This window comes from Oryctolagus cuniculus, chromosome 21, assembly GCF_051225735.1.
Source record: "Oryctolagus cuniculus isolate XC-2025 breed Fujian yellow rabbit chromosome 21, ASM5122573v1, whole genome shotgun sequence".
In the NCBI taxonomy this organism is placed as follows: Eukaryota; Metazoa; Chordata; class Mammalia; order Lagomorpha; family Leporidae; genus Oryctolagus; species Oryctolagus cuniculus.
Genome location: NC_142887.1, coordinates 7,167,826 through 7,187,241, shown reverse-complemented (window position 1 = coordinate 7,187,241; position 19,416 = coordinate 7,167,826). Strand labels below are relative to the sequence as shown.

At 61.8% G+C, this 19,416-nt stretch overlaps 1 protein-coding gene across 1 annotated transcript in view; it reads left to right on the top strand.

Moving 5' to 3' along the window:
* Window positions 1–19,416, top strand: part of TMEM132C (transmembrane protein 132C) — a 270,517-nt gene that overhangs the window by 178,402 nt on the left and 72,699 nt on the right. The window contains exon 3 of the mRNA XM_089323220.1: window positions 3,236–3,382. Within this exon, the coding sequence (XP_089179346.1) occupies window positions 3,236–3,382 (147 nt within the window). The remainder of the gene's footprint in view (window positions 1–3,235; window positions 3,383–19,416) is intronic.

Below are 19,416 nucleotides of genomic sequence, written 5' to 3'. Positions count from 1 at the left end.
GCAACAAGCGGGAGCGGGGGCGGGGTAGTTATGGAAAGACAAACTGTAAAGTCAGTGTCGTTCCAGCGTGTGCAAACGAGCCAGCCATCTGAGGGAGGGCCAGGCGACGAAACCTGGGGAGACCAAGTGCACGCTCAGCCCAAGGCTGACCGCTGGTGGGCACCTGGTGGCCTGGCTGCCACAGTGACCCCAGCAGTGGCCACGCCCACTCAGGGGACTTGCAGGGCCAGGGTGACACCGCTGGTCCTGGGTCAGAGCCTGTCTCTCGCAGGCATTCTGCCGCTCTCCGAGAGCCGTCGGGGGGAGGGGGGGGACAGACGCTGACGAGGGACAGACCAGCCTTGCTTGGTGGAAAGACGGTCGGCGGCCGGGCCGGGCCGGGCTGAGCCGGGCCAGGCCGGGCTGGACTGTGGAGCCGGCACTCCGCCTTCCCTTCTGTGTCGTCAGCTGCAGCAAGGTGCACCCCCAGAGCCTCAGCCCCCAGGAGTGGATTCTGTCCCAGGTCTGAGGTCCCCCAGGAGGAGCCGCCAGGCCCGCCTTCCTGGCTGGCAGAGGGCGTCTCTGTGTCCCCACAGCGTCCGTGAGGTTCCCAGAGGCCCCAGCGCCCTCCCGTAGCTCCGTTACTCGGCCCAGGCCCTGTCTCCTGTGAGGTCGCCCTCCGAGGTGCAGGTTGGGGGAGAGAAGCCCGAATAGCAGCTGATGGTTCCCACCCCTGGGGCGGGGGCCGAGGCCACACCTACACCCCCAGCCCACACAGAGCCCGCAGCTCCCAGCGCCCTGGGGGAGCTGAGAGACTGCAGGCACCCCCGACAGATGGCTCGGAGGGTGGAGGTTGGGCTTCCTGGGTGGGAGTTTTGTGCTGAACACTGACCTCCCCGAGGAGCACCCGGTGCCAGCCCGTTCTGGAGAGGGGCGTGTCCTGCACGGGTGCAGCAAATGTGAGCGTGCTGTGCGCCCGGCACGCGGCCCACGCAGGTACCCAGACAGGACGAGAGGCGCCACCGGTCAGCCCACTCCTGAATCCCCGAGTCCGGCACCGTGCTCGGCACCGAGGCAGGAAATGGAGAATGACGGTGCCCGTGGTGCCGACGGTGCTGACTCTGGGAACCCCAGGTCACCTCCCGGCCACCTGCAACACCAGCTGCACACCGACGGCCACTGAGCTGTGCCCCCTCCCCAGGGACGAACAAGAAGCAGCCGAGCCCCTCTCCCAAGGCAGGGCCAGCGCCAGGCTCCTGTGGCCACTCTGTGCTGTGACCTCTGAATCCATTCTGATGCAGGCCCCCTCCCGGCCTGCGAGACTGTCGATCTGACTTCCCCGCACCCAGTGTCTGAACCGTGCTGACCCGTGTGGCCCAGGGGCCGGGGTCCGTTACGTCCCATCGTGCCGCCTGGCCGTGGGCTCTTCCAGAGCTCGGAACTCCTGTCCTTTTGTCCATTCATGGTCCCCTCCTGTCCTACTTTCTGCTGCGCTGGACCTGGGAGTCTCCTCTGTATCGGCCTCTCCTCGGCTTCCCGGGGCGTTTTCTCAACCCGATCCTCGGTCACCCGCCATCTTCCCTTTCAAGCGGTGTGTCTGTGCTTGACCCCCTCGGCGTGAGCTCCGTGAGCACCCTGTGTCTGCTGCCCCTGAGGGTGTGGACAATCGTCCGTCAATCATGCGCGTCCCTGCAGGGGCCGTACCCCCCCTGGCTTGGCCCCGGCCCGCCCCGTTCACCTGCTATGGCGTGCCACCGTCCCTGCCTGCCTCTCATGCAAGGTGGGAGGGGCTGACCAGCGACGAAAAACTGAGCCACGGCCAGGACTTGCCAGCCACAGGCTTGACCGGAAGGGGACCCTTGGGTGGTTGGAGGCACCTCGGTGTCAGCAGCCTCCTGTTTCTGCTCCTAGACTGGTGGAATTCTCTGGAATTCTGGGATCCCAGCCTGGGAGAGAGAAACTGCTCAGTGTGTACCTGTTTCCCCATGGCACCCTGATGCTCCCTCCCCCAGGCCCAGGCCGGAGAGCGCCCTCTAGTGGCCACCTGCCCTCGGCCAAGGGCGCATCCTGCCGTGTGCACCTGCTTTGCACACTCTGGGAGCTGCTGCCGCTGCCCCTCCTCTCCGTGCGCAGGCACACGCCTGCGTTAGCGTCCCTTCTGTTCTCCGTGAGGGGCCTGAGAGAGCACGGGGAGGTGTTCGTGCGCAGCGTGCCGTTGTCTTTGTTGGCTGATTGACAGGAAGACCGAGGCTCACGTGGAGGGGTTGGCGTTTGAGGGGGGGATGGACGCGTCCAGGTGGGCAGGTGCACATGTGGAGAGCCGTGGTCTTCATTCATGTTTGTGGAGGCTGAGCCAGGCCACAGGAAGTGCTCAGGGACCTCCCTGGAGGGAGGTGACAGCAGCCGCGTGTGGAGTGTGGACTCCGAGTCTGCTCCGGTCTTTGTGTGGATTGTACGTGGCTGGACACGTGTGGCCACACAGCAGCTTTACGGTGATGGCTGCCACCACCAGTGCTTGGTCACAGAGGGGTGAAGCCAGGCCCACGGCTGTTCCTCCCCCAAGGTCACCTGGCTACAAAGCGGTGCGGTGGCGACAAACGTGTCCCGGGAATCCTCAGCTCTGGGCGCTGTTGCCGGTCTGGGTGGGACGTTTGTGGGGTTGGTGGCGGGGGTGGAAGCCGTCCTGCGTCCTGCCGCATCCACCCCCCCTCCCCGAGCTGTGACAGCAAACACTTCATACCTCATCAGATGTGCCTGCAAGAAGCCCACTTGAGAGGGGGTGCACAGTTTCTCGGGGTGGGGGCTCACTTTCCTGGGCCTTGCCTCGCCCCTCCGTGACTAAGGATTGATGGTGGCAGCCATCCCTATAGAGCTGTCATGTGACCACACGTGCCCAGCCATGTACGATTCTCGCAGAAGACGGAGCAGTCAGACTCGGAATCCACACTCGACAGGCGCTGACTGCTGTCGCCTCCCTCCAGGGAGGTCCCGCCTGTGCTCCCCCTGCACCTTGCCGTCCAGGGAGTGTCCAGGACCTGTTGCCCTTGGACCTGGGCTGCGAGGTCACGAGCGCTCGTCTGGGGCAGATTCCCTCCCACTGCTGCCTTGACACCTCGGTTCGCCCGTGAACCTGCGTCAGCTGCGGTGAGAGGCGTGGGAAGGCGAAACGATCTGGTGCTACTCCGCGGAGCGGGCGCCTCTCCGGGCGGGCCGGGTCTCTCACCTGTGGCTCTCCTGCCCCTCTGCTTCCCCACAGAGCCAAGGTGAAGAAGGGGGTGCGGATCCTGAGCGCCCAGCCCAGCGAGCCCCGGCACTGGGCCGTGAAGCAGGAGGTGGGCAACGGCGGGAAGCATGCCACCGCCACCGTGTCCTGCCAGCGCCTGGCACAGGCAGCGCGCAACAGGTAAGCCGCCTCCCTCCCCGTCCGGCGGGCCAGCCCGCATCCACGGCTGCTCCCTGGAGCTGTGAACCCCCATCCCAGAGGCCTGGAGGCGCCGGCACTGGGCTCCGGAGTGGGGTCCTCTGTGTGTCCCGCCCCGGGCGCCCCCTCGGGGCTCTACCCTCCTTAGCTGAGCTGAGGCTACCTGCCCACACGGGGCTGTTTTCTGCGTGTGTTGGAGTGAGCCCTCGGCCGGTCACACCCAGGAAGCTGCCAGGTGAGTTCTCAGACACCTGTGCTGTGATCTAAAACAGCTGTTTTCCCATCGGAAAAGCAGCGCAGACTTGATTTAAGCTATTTGGAAAAACAGTTGCTTGAGAGACAGGACCTGAAATCCTGTACCGATGCCCTGGTGCCCGGGAAGGGCCCTCGGTAGCCTGCCGGGGCTCGGTGCGTCGGCTCCCGTGGTAGAGCTACTCGCGTCACGGTATGCACGCAGATTGGAGGCGCTCTGCTGTCTGCTCGTGTTGGAAACACTTTCTCCGACGTTAAGCGTTCCTGAGAAACGTTTCTAACGCGTCACAGCCTCCTGCCGCGCGGAGTTAGCCTGGTGCAAACAGCCGGCCGCCTCCGCCTTCGGAGCACTGGGCTCTTCCCCAACGCATTCTTAGCCGGCAGGGCCCCTTCCGCATCCACCTCTGTCTGCTTCTCCTTTTCCTTGAGGTGACCTTGGAGTCAAGATGCGTCACCCCTTTCAGGGCCTGGGACACAGTCTCGGTGTTTCCCCGTGGGGGTCGGCGGGCAGGGAACGACCCTTCCGCTGTTGGACGCGTTTTCCTACGTGCGTGTTGCAAGTCGGCCGCAGAGAAAAACCGATTCTTCCTCCGCATTTTAATTCCGTTTGGACATCAGAACCTCGGCCCCTCGGGCCTTCCTTCCTGTGAAACCAGAGAAGCGCCTGCCCTGAGCTGCTGGCCGGCTCGGTACCCCAGGCACGTCCGGGTGGGGTCGGGGTCAGGGCTCGGGGCGGCGTCTTTGAATGTGTGAAAGAAAGGCCAGGAAGAAGCGTGCGCGGGGTCCCTGGTGCACGTGGGAGGCCAGGGGCCACGTTCAGTGTCCTCAATCGAATGCACATCATGTCTGATGGACCCACAGGATGAGCGTTGGTTATGCAGATGGGGTGAACGGCTGACGCACAGTGGGTTAGTTTGTGTGAATGGCCCTCGGTCAGACGCACGGCGAGACTCCTGTGGGGCGGGTCTCTGAGCCTCTCTGCCAGAAGCCTGTTTCCAAGGCTCCGGGAACCACCCGCGGAACCCAGTCGGGTCTGCCGAGGCGGGAGCTGAGACATGCGTGGCCCCGGGCCAGCTGCTCTGATCCTCTCTGGACAGGGTGCCCAGGGTCAATTTCCAGACTTGTCTATGCCCTGGGTTAGACCCGCGCTGACCAATGCTGGGGGCTGGGCCTGCGCTCAGCTTTCCTGCCCGATGTCCTGGAAGATGTTTGCCTGTAAGAGAGCTGGTGCACTGGTGTCCTTGGAGTGCACAAACCGGCTCCTACCGGCCTGAACTGGCCTGGGGAGCTGGTGCCTCACAGTGCCTGGAATTGCGCCATGATAGCAGACCCTCGTCCCGCCCACCAGCACGCACCTGACAGGCGTGCCCTCACTCGGCCCGCCCACCAGCACGCACCTGACAGGCGTGCCCTCACTCGGCCCACCCACCAGCACGCACCTGACAGGCGTGCCCTCACTCGGCCCGCCCACCAGCACGCACCTGACAGGCGTGCCCTCACTCGGCCCGCCCACCAGCACACACCTGACAGGCGTGCCCTCACTCGACCCGCCCACCAGCACACGCCTGACAGGCGTGCCCTCACTCGACCCGCCCACCAGCACACGCCTGACAGGCGTGCCCTCACTCGGCTGCCTTCTCACTTGGAGCCTTGGGGAGCACGGTGAAGCCAGGTGGAAGTCCGTCCCTTGAATCAGATGCAGACCCCACTTCCCGGGCCCTGAACACTGGGGGCCCCCGAGGCAGTCTGACAGCGACTCAGGTAAGGACCCAGACGACAGGGTCAGCAGGACGGCCCCCCCACCTCCACCTGGACAGCAGAGGCCAAGTGGCCTTGCCACCTGCTGGTGTGCAACAGAGGCGCCTGGGGATCCCGTCCATCCTCACAGGGCTCGGCTCGGGGCCTGTCGTGAGGCAGGACCCACGGCGTCACCAGAAGGCTTGGCTGGGGGATTCTGTTCCCAGGGGCCTGTGGGCTGGGCCCCCGGTTCCTCGCCAAGCGCCTGAGAAGAGCCGGGGAGGTAGAGGCCCAGGTTCCTCATCTTGCAGCGGCATCGCGTACTTGCCGTGTTCCGTGCCTTGGCAGCCAGTCTAAGCAGGGGCCACCCACAAGGGGCTGGCCCGACCCCGGGCTGTGTGCCCAGGAGGTGGGGCCTCCCTAGCCCCCTGCCAGCTGCTCCACACTGGACACGTCTTCGTGGGTGTTCCCTCTGGTCACCCCTGAAGGACAGGAACAGAAAGGACGCATGGGGGAACAGAAAGGGGGGCTGCTGCAGGCAGGGAAGGGGGTGTGAAAGGATCCCCGGGGAGGGGCACCCAGGCTGGGGTTTCGCTGTGGTCCCCTGTCCCACGTGGCTGACAGGGAACCTGCGTCCCCCGCGTCCCAGCACTCGTCCTTGGGGAAGCGGCTCGTTTACCCCGAAGATGAACATGTGCAGAGGCGCTTCCTGGGAGGGATGCGGGGTCACTCGGCAAAATGGGCAAGACAGGAAATCCCAGCAACGGCTGGCACCTCCCCCAGTGTCACTCGTGCTCTCCTGGGCCGCTGCTGTCCTGAGATGGGTTTCTATTTACCAGTTAACTTAGAGACAGACAGGGAGTGCGTGGGTGGATGTGCGCGCGTGAGAGAGAGAGGCATTCCATCTGCTGGTTTGCTCGCTAAATTCCTGGAACGGCCAAGGCTGGGCCAGGCCAAGGCCAGGAGCCTGGAATTCAGCCCAGCCTCCCGTTGGCCCCCCACTGCCCCCCAGGGTGTGCACAGAGGGAAGCTGGAATCAGCAGCAGAGCTGGGGCGGAAGCCCAGGCACGCCTGCGTGGGATGCGGGCTCAGCTGTGCCCAGTCCACTTCAGATTGCAGCGCTAAGTCACCTTTGTTCTCGGTAGTGATAGCTTCAGCATTACACACACAAGGCACCTTTGAGGTGTTCCAGTGTACGCGACAAGGAGTACGGAAGTGCGAGTGTCGTTCTAAGTGGCTGTCCAGACGCCCGGTTCCACCAGGAGGGCTTGGGGAAGCCGGGCGTGCAGCACACGGTGGAGAAGGGCGGGGCTCTGATGCTGCGGGAAGCCTCTGCCCTGTCACGCGCCCTGCACCCCTGCACTTGCCCCCGGCCACGTGCTCCTCCTGTGACTTCCCTCAGAGCCGCCATCTCAGTCCCGGAAGGCGGAAGCCAGCGTGGGCTTCGCGGAATTCATTCCTGGTGGAGCTCGCCCCAGGGCAGACTCCATCCTCTGGCTGTCCGGAGGCTGCCCCTGCCCTGGCTGGGAGCCAGCCCAGGCAGTGAGCTCTGTGCTGTGCTGCACCCCCATCTCTGCCTCCATGGCCACGTCCCCTCCGATTCCTCTGCCTCTCGCGTGCTCTGATACGGGGCCCACCTACACAATTCACGACCGGCTGCCACCCCAAAACCCTACAGGAAGCACACAAGCCAAGTCCCCGAGCCTCGTGAGGCACCGTTCTCAAGTTCTGGATCCGGGAGTGGACGGGCTCGTCTGCCGTGATCCTCTGGTATCATGGTACCTGTGAAGTCCACTCAGTCCTGAGTCCTTGGAGCTGGGCTGGCTGCCCTGGGGCGCTGGGCTCGGCCCAGGGGCTGCGGCATGTGGTGTTCCCACCCCAGGAGGAGTCCTGGTGGAGGCCCGGTCTGTACAGTGTCGCTGTGAGCCATGCGGCCCCTGCACAGCCCCCGCGGATAATGTGTGGGGGCATTCAAGCCCGCAGGACAGGACGGGCTCCGTCAGTTATCTGGGGACCCCGCTGGCACCGAGCTCCCCTAATTCCATGATTGGGGGCTGCCTGCAGGGGTCTTCCAGCAGAACTGTGGAGCCCTTGCCAGCTGTGACTTCATCCAGAGGGGCCGAGCGCAGTGTCTTCCCAGCCCGGGCTCCTGCAGTGGCCCTCGGGCGCGTTTGCACTCTGGTCAGTCTCCAGGTCCAGTCGTGGGAGCCATGGAAGCCGTGGCTGCCTTGTCAGATCACGCATCCCTGTTTGGCTCATAAAACTGGGTTCCTGGGGTGCTGCTGGTTAGGCCAGGGAGAGGCGGCCGCGCCACAGGCGGCTGCCTGAGAAACAGATCCTGAAAGGTGGTTCTGGGGCTGGCGCCACGGCTCAATAGGCTAATCCTCCGCCTGCGGCGCCAGTACCCCAGGTTCTAGTCCCGGTTGGGGTGCTGGATTCTGTCCTGGTTGCTCCTCTTCCAGTCCAGCTCTCTGCTGTGTCACGGGAGTGCAGTGGAAGATGGCCCAAGTGCTTGGGCCCTGCACCCGCATGGGAGACCAAGAGAAGCACCTGGCTCCTGGCTTCAGATCGGCGCAGCGCCGGCCATAGTGGCCATTTGGGGGTGAACCAATGGAAGGAAGACCTTTCTCTCTGACTCTCTCTCACTGTCTAACTCTGACTGTCAAAAAAAAAAGGTGGTTCTGGAAGGCTGACAGCCCCTCACCGGCCACCTGTAGACCTACTCCAAACCTAAGTCAAGGTCGAGTTTGTCTACAGCCCAGCTTCAGCCCTGGTCTTGCCCCAAACCACCCCTCCTCCCCCACCAACTCCGGCAGCTCGGGCCTCAGGAGAACACTGGAGCTGACCTGGGCGCCCACAGCGGAGCCCAGCGGGCAGCCGGCGGCTGGAGACGCCTGTGGTGCTTTTAGGAGTCGCTCAGTCCCCAGGCTGCTGGCACGGAGGTGGATGAGCAGACCCTCACCCGTCTGGCAGCGTGTGGGCTGTGGAGGTTGCACCCACACAGCCGTCCCCTGCTCGCCTTCCAGCGCCGTGCTCCGATCCCTGCCCTGAGCCTGGCGCCTGTGTTTTCCGTGACCTGTGGGACTGCAGAGCCCCCTCCCCGAGTCGCCGTGTATCGGACCCGTGTCCACGGCTTGGAAGGCGAGCGTGGCATCTGTGACCATCGTGATGCCGCACTCGGAAAGCAGCACCCACGTCCTGGTGTTTCTCCCCGGCTCCCAGGGCTGCAGAAGAGCCTGCCCCGGTGGGGGTGGCTGCAGGCTGCGGGCCGAGCTTGTTCTACCCTCCCTGTGTTTATCTGGGGGCCAGGCTGGGGTGGAGCCAGTGGGCTTGTCCTCCCAGTCACCACCCAGCCCTCCTGCTCACCCCACCCAAGACTGAGCCGTGTCACATCCACGGTGTCCTGTGGTCCAAGGCAGCCAAGCCCACTGCCCGCGGGTGAGGTGTCCACCCCTGCACCTGCAGGGGGCAGTGTCGCACTCAGTGGGGGGGGGGGGGCTGGCGAGGCCCCCGGGCGAGCCCAGGGCTGCTCAGCTCAGAAGCCTCACAGTAGGGGAGCGTGCTCCTGCCTGCCAGGCTTCCGCCCCCACCCCCACCCCAGCCTCCTGCTCTCACAGATATTTTCAAGTGCTCGGTACTTGCCGGTCAATCGCTGACCGTCTATGGCCAGTTGTCTTTTCAAGTTGAAGGGACTTGAAGGCGGCCAGAGCATGAACTGAGCCAGGGAGCGCGAGGAAGGAATGGACCCAGCCGGGCAACAGGGGCGCCCCATGTGCCTGGCTCTCCTCCAGCTGCTGCACACCTGCAGGCTCAGGTCGGCGTGGGGTGGGGGTGGGGGTGCCCAGACAGACCCATCCTGCATGGAAAATCCACGGGACACTCCCACCCACCCTGACTCTGCTCAGAATGTTACATATTTGAGAGACAAAGAGAAGGCCCGGCTGCAGGTTCACTCCCCAGATGCCCACAACAACCAGGGCTGGGCCGGGCGGAAGCCGGGAGCCGGGAACTCCATCCTGGTCTCCCACATTGCGGCGGAGGTTGGGGTGTGAGTGGAGCAGGGACCCAAATACTTGAGCCGTCACTGCTGTCTCCCAGGGTGTGTGTGAGCAGGAAGCTGAGGTCAGAAGCAGAGGCTGGGTGTGAGCCCAGCCTCTCCACTGTTGGATGCAGGGGTTGTAACGTAACTGGTGTCTAAACCTAGGCCAATACCCACGCCCATCTGCCTTTTTTTTTTTTTTTTTTTTTTTTTTGACAGGCAGAGTTAGAGAGACAGAGAGAAAGGTCTTCCTTTTTCCGTTGGTTCACCCCTCAAGTGGCTGCTACGGCCCGTGGTTTGCGGCCGGCACGCTGCGCTGATCTAAAGCCAGGAGCCAGGTGCTTCCTCCTGGTCTCCCATGTGGGTGCAGGGCCCAAGCACTTGGGCCATCCTCCACTGCCTTCCCGGGCCACAGCAGAGAGCTGGCCTGGAAGAGGAGCACCCGGGACAGAATCCAGCGCCCCGACCGGGACTAGAACTCGGAGTGCCGGCGCCGCAGGCGGAGGATTAGCCTACTGAGCTGCGGCGCCGGCGCCCATCTGTCTTTAATTCCCCGCCGAAGGCCGTGTCTGCGGTTCCGCTGGGGCTCCGCTGAGTGTCTGGGGACGCAGTTCAGCCCACAGCAGTGGGATTTGTGCCGAGACGCTGCACCTGTGGTCAGAGCACACCTGGGGCGCCGGGGCGCCTTTTCCCAGCTCCTGCTGCTGGCTGCGGCACCCTGGGCATTGCCGTCCTCCGGGGTGGTCCTGCTAGTGGCTGACGGGGCGTGGGGGTGAAGACTGAGCTCCGAGCCCCCACTGCGGTCACCTCTGAGTGGCCCTGGGCAGGGTGGGGCTGAAGTCACACCAGGGAACGGTTCGCCTCCCTCCTGCTCCCTTGCCAGCTTCCTGACTCATCTGCAAATGAACCCCTCCCTTAGCATCTGCTGGCTTGTATTTAAGATGTGTTTGCAAAGCAGAGTCACAGAGAGAGAGGTCTTCCGTCTGCTGGTTCACTCCCCAAATGGCCCCAACGGTTGGGGCTGAGCCAGGCTGAAGCCGGGGGCCTGGGGCTCCATCTGGACTCCCAACGTGAGTGCAGGGGCCCAAGCACGTGGGGCGTCTTCCGCTGCTTCCCCAGGCCATTAGCAGGGAGCTGGATGGGAAGCGGAATGGCAGGGACTCCAGCCGGCACTCACGTGGGCTGCCGGTGTCACTGGCGGCTTAACCCGTTGCACCCTGCTGCCAGCCCCAACACCTGCCTCTAATGATCTGAGCCTACTGTTTTCAGGAGTAAAAGAGCCTCGGCCCCCTGCCCTCCCGGAATGGCCGTGCAGGTGCACTTGGGGGAGCCTGGCGGGCAGGGCGGGGGCTGGCCCGGCTCCCCCAGGTCCGGCTGCAGCCTGGCAGGCAGGGCGGGGGCTGGCCCGGCTCCCCGAGGGCGGGCTGCAGCCTGGCGGGCAGGGCAGGGGCTGGCCCGGCTCCTCTTGACTCCAGCGCTGCAGGGTTTGCAGTAAGCGCTTCCGCCCCGAGCATTCCCTGAGCCTTGCTTTGAGCGCACTCCTTCAGGGAAGATGCCAAAAACAAGGTGTTTCTTTTACCTGGGGCACTCTCTGATGCCGGCCGGCCGGGGGCTCCGTGAGAGGGCTGCCCTCCGGCTGTGGCTGTGGCTGTGCCTGGCTCCCCAGCCTGGCTCAGCGCACGCCTCCTGTCCAAAACTTGACCAAGCCGGGGGCACCGGTGCTGGGAGGGCGGCAGTGCCCTGACCTGAGGTGACTGACCTGCGCATTTTGAGAGTTTCCTCTTGGACTTTAAAATATCACCATTACGTTCTCTTCCTGCAAGCAAGCACACTCTTACAAGTAGAAACGTACATGACATATTCCACATTCTCCTGGTGCTTGGCTGCGTGCAGAATAATTCGGTGTCCAGTGTGTCTGCCCTTTATAAAGCTCCGTGTACATCATTGCAGTAAATCCTGTAGATGTTCTCGTGGACCGAGGGGTCACCCCGCTGGCCGCGCAAAGACAGAAGGAGGGAGCGTCCAACTCAATACTCACACAAATGATCAAAGTTTTCTTCTAAAAGTAATTTTGCTGCTTAAATAAATGGAGTAAATGGGGAAAACTGTCAGTTGCACAAAAACAAAAAGAATTAAAATGTGAAAATCCCCCATGAGTCTCCCGAGCTGGTGTTAGCAGCAGGAGGGGCTGTGCTGTTCCTGTGCTGACACCAGAGAGACGCGGGTGGGCATTTGGCATAGACACCTGCGTCCCGTGTCAGAGCTGGGTCGACCCTGGCTGTGCTCCTGATCCAGCCCCCTGCTGTGTACACGCCAGGCCATGCCAGTGCACACGCAGCCCCCTGCTCATGTACACCCCAGCCCTACCCATGTACACCCCAGCCCTGCTCACACACACCCCAGCCCTGCTCATCACACCCCAGCCCTGCTCATCACACCCCAGCCCTGCTCATCACACCCCAGCCCTGCTCACACACACCCCAGCCCTGCTCATGTACACCCCGGCCCCCTCCACATACACACCCCAGCCCTGCTCATCACACCCCAGCCCTGCTCACACACACCCCAGCCCTGCCCATGTACACCCCAGCCCTGCTCATGTACACCCCAGCCCCTGCTCATTCACACCCCAGCCCTGCTCACACACACCCCAGCCCTGCTCATGTACACCCCAGCCCTGCTCATCACACCCCAGCCCTGCCCATGTACACCCCAGCCCTGCTCACACACACCCCAGCCCTGCTCACACACACCCCAGCCCTGCTCATCACACCCCAGCCCTGCCCATGTACACCCCAGCCCTGCTCATCACACCCCAGCCCTGCCCATGTACACCCCAGCCCTGCTCATGTACACCCCAGCCCCTGCTCATCACACACCCCAGCCCCTGCTCATCACACACCCCAGCCCTGCTCATCACACCCTAGCCCTGCTCACACACACCCCAGCCCTGCTCATGTACACCCCAGCCCTGCTCATCACACCCCAGCCCTGCTCACACACACCCCAGCCCTGCTCATCACACCCCAGCCCTGCTCATCACACACCCCAGCCCTGCTCATCACACCCCAGCCCTGCTCACACACACCCCAGCCCTGCTCATATACACCCCAGCCCTGCCCATGTACACCCCAGCCCTGCTCATCACACCCCAGCCCTGCCCATGTACACCCCAGCCCTGCTCACACACACCCCAGCCCTGCTCATCACACCCCAGCCCTGCTCATCACACCCCAGCCCTGCCCATGTACACCCCAGCCCTGCCCATGTACACCCCAGCCCCTGCTCATGTACACCCCAGCCCTGCTCACACACACCCCAGCCCTGCTCATCACACCCCAGCCCTGCCCATGTACACCCCAGCCCTGCTCATCACACCCCAGCCCTGCCCATGTACACCCCAGCCCTGCTCATGTACACCCCAGCCCTGCTCATACACACCCCAGCCCTGCTCATGTACACCCCAGCCCTGCTCACACACCCCAGCCCTGCTCACACACACCCCAGCCCTGCTCACAAACACCCCAGCCCTGCTCATCACACCCCAGCCCTGCTCACACACACCCCAGCCCTGCTCATGTACACCCCAGCCCTGCTCATGTACACCCCAGCCCTGCTCACACACACCCCAGCCCTGCTCATCACACCCCAGCCCTGCTCATCACACCCCAGCCCTGCACATCACACCCCAGCCCTGCTCACGTACACCCCAGCCCTGCTCATGTACACCCCAGCCCTGCTCACACACACCCCAGCCCTGCTCACACACACCCCAGCCCTGCTCACACACACCCCAGCCCTGCTCATCACACCCCAGCCCTGCTCATGTACACCCCGAGAGGCAGCTCTGATGGCTCAGCTGCTCTCTGCCAGCCACGTGGGAGACGCGGACAGAGTTCCAGATTCTGGCTTCAACCCGGCCCAGCCTTGGCTGCTGGCATTTGGGGGGTGAACCAGTGAATTTGAGCAGACTCACTGTCTCTGTCTCTCTTCCTCTATCCCCCTTTCCCTCTCTCCCTCCCCTCTCTCCCTCTCTCCTTCTCCCCTCCCCCTTTCAGATAGGTCAGTGAATTGAAATTTAAAAGGCTGAAGAAAGCAAGAGGTGAGAGAGGTTATGGGGTACTAGCTCCAAAGGGAGCAGTTCTTTGGCCCCTTCATCTCCTGACTGAACTTTGCTTCACTATCGTCTGTACTGTCACAGTTGTTCTGAATTTTGGGTGCAAGTGGGGTGCTTGGAAGGTCCTGGGGAGGCCCCAGGTTCACGTTCATGCACTTACAAATTTCAGTTTGTCATCCCTCCCTCTCCTGCACTCAGTAAAGCAGACAGTGGCAGCCGTGCTGGGAGGGGGCTGGGAGCCAGGTGTGGAGTGGGAAGAGACAGGGCCCCCACTCCCTGCTCTGCCCCCCCAGATGCAGATCTGCAGCTGCTGTACCAGGACTGGTTTGCAGCCCTCTGGGAGACTTCCTTCTTATAATTAATTTAAAGCTTGTGAAAAAAAACCTAAACTAGAAATTCCACATGTATGTGTCTCGACTTTAACCATGGGAGACAGGCCGTCTTGTGGCTGACCCCAGCAGGGGCATCCCAGGCAGCCCCCAGAATTGCTGTCACGGGGAGTTACAAGCCTAGGCTGTGGATCTGGGGGCTCTCAGCGGAGGGGGTGCAGATCCAGTAAAACCCAAGCAGAGCCATTTAGACTCTGAGCACAGGGGCCATGGAGGTGGGGAGGGGCAGCTGCACCTGCTGCGTCTCTGGAATCTTCTAAAGCCGCTGCAAGTCGCCATTGTCCTGTGAAACCACCAGATGGACAAACATTCGCTCGCGTTTGTAAAGCCACTATGCAGATCAAACAAAAGGAGCCTCCTTCAGGAAAATCGCTCTCCTGTAAGTAAATCCTGTGCGAAGTGGCCGCTTGGAGTCAAATCCTGCCTGCTTCCTGCAGGAGGCCGATTGTTCAGGTCATCCAGGCGTGGGCTGCAGCCTCGCTGGGCTCGGACCCGATTCTGCACGAAGCCAGCGGTCAGATGCAGCTGCCCTCGTTGTCACTGCTGGATCCCACCTACACCGAGAGAGTCTGCGAGGCGTGTCTGTTTCCAACAGATGTAAACCCGCGTCTGCATGCTGGCTTCTTGTCCCCGTCTGGCTGCAGCTTCAGTGAGGGGCCAGCCTCGGCGGGGACGCCTGCATGTGGCTGGCGACGGCTCCCTGCCGGCCCCTCTGGTGCTGGGCAGCGGACCGGCCGACGTTCCCTGGTGTGTTTAGGGAGGCTTTCTGGGCTCCACGCACTTCCACAGAACACCAAACCTTGCCTGTCCTGCCCGGCAACCCCACCCCAGAGTCAGAGCAGCCGCTGCACCCCACATCCCTTCGTTCAAGAGCGAGTGCCACACCTCTGGGCTGTGCAGCAGGGAGACGTCGGTCAGGCAATCAGAATGAGAAGGGCTTCCCGGAAACCAGAATGGTGGGACGTGGCGAGCAGAGTGCCCGTGAGCCTTCGTCTGTGCAGACTCAGTTGCAAGCCTTAGGGACTCAACGTACTCAGCTGTTCATTTCGGAAGATTGTGGGATGTGGGCATGCTCCTGGCTCCATGCTGCAGCCGCGGTAGAGCTTAGGGGATGCTGTGCCAAGATAACCTCCTTTCCAGGGGGGACGTGCACCGAGCAAGCCCCCACTGCGAGAGATGCTGAGGAAAGCAGAGAGTGACAGAGCTGGGTCCCCTGGTGGCACTCAGTCCCCCACTCCACCCACCCCAAACACAGCAGGCTCTTGGAGGTGCCTGGGGCGGGGCGGGGGGCTTGATGGACGGGTAAGTGGCATGGTTCCCCAGGACACGACCCCTCCTTCGCACTCTGGGCAGGCGCTGGGTCTTTGGCTTCGGAGGTTTGTGGCAAAGGTTAAAGCCCAGGATGGTGGAAGTTATCAGCGTCTCCCCTGGGGAAGCTGGAGTCTCCCAGGAGAACTCTGGAGGCACCTGTGGGTGGGCAGTGGGGACAGGAGAGGAGAAGGCGACTGAAAGAAGAGCTGATGGCATCGGGAGCTGCGATGCACGGCTTGGTGCTGTAGGGAAGGGACGAATGCCCGGCTTTATCTCCCATCAAGGCCACTGCCATGGGAGAGGCTACTGTTCCCGGGGAAAACCGAGAAGGGACAGGGGCACCCCCGTGGCTGCCTTGTCCGTACCGCCGCCCATTCTCCCTTAACCCTACCCAGTGAGTATCAAGGGCATCTACCTTCAAACGAGGGCAAAAGGTGTGACAGGTCGTATTGTCCAAAAGTACCCCCAGTGGACATGCTCTGTCCTCACGCATGCTCTGCTGGAGCCCTCATCCCGCAAGCTGTGACTGGCTGATGGACAGTGCCCAGCAGGGGTGGCACCATGTAACTTGCAAACCTGGCTCTCGAGAGTTGGCCAACATGCGGGCAGGACTGTCGCCGTGAGGCTGCCGTGCTGTGAGGGAGCCCAGCTGCCCCCAGGGAGGGCTGAGAGCCCTGAGCCATGTGCAGAGTGGTGCAGCCCCCAGCAGCTCCACCCCCGGCCATTTCTAGCCGCTGTCTGACCGCAGCTGCGTGAGAGAGCAGAGCCGAAGCCGCCCAGCCAGTCCTTCCGGGATCCTGAGTCTCAGAAGCCACGGGAGAACCGGAACGCAGTGATGGGCTTTGCGGTGCTGTTGCATCTTGGGGTGATTTGCAGCAGAATCAGACCTGGAATCCAGGGGTGTGTGGAAGGTTGAGCTCCTTGCTGGAGGCCTGCATCATGTTGTGGTCCTGTCTGTTGCATCCCAAGTGCTCCGCCTGCTCCCATCACTCAAGAGGTGCCCAAGTGAAGAGAGGCCGAGGGCTTGTCTGCCTGTGCCCAGGCGCCCTGCCCAACCCCTGCCTGGCCACTGCACCAGGAGCCTGTTTCTTGGCTTGAGTCACCGATGCCTCATTAGTTAGGGCCTCCCATGGCCCTGAACGAAGAGTGCTCATATTCCTCATTCCCACCGAGATCTGACGTGCGGTCCCTGGTCAGAACTGAGGTGTGTGGGGCAAACGCGGCTCCCAGCACCTGTCCCGACACAGACCAATGCACCACGTGAATGCGGCTCCCAGCACCTGTCCTGACTCAATTCACAGTACCACGAAAACTCTTCTCCAGCACCTGTCTCAACACAGCCCACTGTACCAAAAAAACACAGTTCCCAGCACCTGTCTGTGGGGAGCAACTCGGACTATACTGTTACTGGAATTAAGACTTATTCTATGCATCTGCTCTCCCACAATATGGCGCTGGGAGAGAAGAAAACAGCTTCTACACAGCTGCCTCCAGTTCGACCAATAACCTGTAGGACTTGCTCCTGATTGGAGGAGAGCAGCGTACTCGGCGTGTGGGCAGCCGAGTCGGGATTGGCAGAGGAGGACTATAAAGGAGGAGAGAGACGGCATGCACCAGGAACATCTAAGGGGAACATCTGAGCAGCCCCCGAGAGAGCCGGCCGGCGGTGTGCCGCTCCCCTGCGGAAGTGGGGAATGTGGCAGGGGGAACCGCCCTTCCACGGAGGTGGAAGGGTCGGTAGCCAACCCGGGAAGAACCAGCAGCAAACCCGGGGAGGGCCGAGCAGACAAAAGAACAGCGCAGGGTCCTGTGTCGTTCCTCCACGAAGAGGGGGAGCGACACTGTCCTGACACAGCACCTGTCCTGACACAGCACCTGTCCTGACACAGCACCTGTCCTGACACAGCTCGCTGCACCGGGTGAGCACGGCTCTCGAGTGTGCTCGCCACACTGGTGCTTGACTGCAGGAGCAGGCTGTGGAGCTGATGCCTGGCTTGCCGCAGAGCAGGTGCATTTGAGGCCCCGCCCCACGGTCCCACCTTGGCAAGTCGGTCTTAAGCAGAGGCCTGGCAAGGGTCTTCCCTGGAGCCGTCCCTCTGGAGGCAAACAGCGCGCGATCAGGGCTGCAGGCAGAGCCCCCTGAAACCCAGCTCTGTGAGGTTCCAGGACCTGTGTGGAAGCCCCCGGGCCGCCCCAAGCCACCTCAAGGAACTGGTTTTATCTGCCTGTCTGCATCCTTCAAGTTCCAGGGACCCAGGCTGAGGTAGACGCTCTTTCTCATACTTGACTGACTGTCACAGGAGTGGAGAAGGGAGCTGGTTCCTGTCTGAGGATTTAATTGTGTCTTCTCATCAAAGGCAAAGCTTTGCTACCTGGTCCCTGCATTCCCTGGCATTCCCTGAAATCCACACCGTGCCATGGATGGCCACACGGCCACGTGGGGCACGGTGGAGCCACGTCCTGGCTCTCCTCCTCGGAGATCTGTGGTTCTGGGACACTGGGCTTTCTCCATGTTGCGTGGAGGTGAGCCTGGCGCCGCGTGGTGGCGTCCTCGTGAGGGCTCAGTGAGTCAGTGAAGGGGGGGGGCCCTGGTGGGGGCCCCTCAGCTTCTTCCCGACATCCTGTGTGTGGCAGTCTGGAATTCCGTGTCTTGCAGTTGTGAGGAACGTGCAGCAGGCATTCTCGCTGGCGGTGCCTCTTGGCCACTGAGCCGCCCCGCCCTGCCCCGCCACGCCAGCCTTGGCACCACCCACATGTCCTGGGCACCCACTCCTCACCCCTCATCCTCTCAGCCCCTGCCCCCGTCCTCAGGGCCACCTGGTCAGAGGAGCCACAGGATCCTGTGGGTGCTGACGGCTTGAGTCGCCATTGTTTCAGTGGTTACAAGCAAACACGGGGCTGGGAAGCTTGTTAGAATCTGCCTCGCCCTCTGCTCCTGTTTTCTAACTCCAACCGGCGCCTGTCCCGGAAGTCACCAGTGTTTGCAGCTTATCAGCCTTCCCAAAGGGGTTTTTCGTATTTGCAAACAGACACTCAGACACACATACACATATACACACACACACACATGCATAATACACACCCATATACTACACACATACACTTACACAACACACACAACATACACACACAGTGTCCCCACATACACATGCATACACCCAAACACACACACATATACTGCACACACATACACAACACATACGCCCAAATACACCACACACACACAATATGCACACATACACAACACACCTGCACACCTGCAAATACACACACAATATGCACACACCTGCACACCTGCAAATACACACATGCATACACAACACATGCACAATCTACACACACACAGAGTCCCCACATACACATACATACACATATATACACATGTACTTACAGTGTCCCCACATATATACACATACACAACACACAACATGCATACACACCGTGTCCACACATGCATACACCAAAATGAACCATGCACACATACACATTACACACACATACACAAAACACAGAAACACATATATGCACACATACTACATACATACACAAAACACATAAACACACAACATGCACCATAAACATACGAAAACACATACAATGTATACACCTGTAACACATACACAACACACATGTACATTCACACACGTGCACACATACACAACACACATAAACATTCACACACATGCACGTGTGCACACAAAACACACACATAAACACACATACACAACATACACTTAAAAACGCTTGCACACACGCTTCCCCCTTCCCCCCGCCCTGCAGCGTGGATCCCGGTTCTGCCTCCCTCTGCAGCAATGCTGGGGAAGCCGGTCCGTTTTCCCCGTTTCCGCACAGGAGGCCTGGCCTTCACAGACGTCCGCAGAGTCTGGCGTCCAGCCCAGTCTGTATCCACCCACCCGCTGGTGACTGCTGTGTGGGCTCTGCCCCACACCTCGGGGCCGCTTCCAGTGGCCTGGTCCAACCAAAGGCCATCTGCACTTGTGTGATTAGATCTGCTCAAAAAGTTCTGCGAGTGGACCAGTGGAGGAAAATGGCACCGTAGACATTGGCATGCGGCCCCAGCAGTCTGCACCAGCACCCGCCCTCGCTGATGAGCTGTTGGGTTTGGGGGGCTCCGATTTGCTCAGGAAGGACTTGGGGTCCAGTGGTCAGA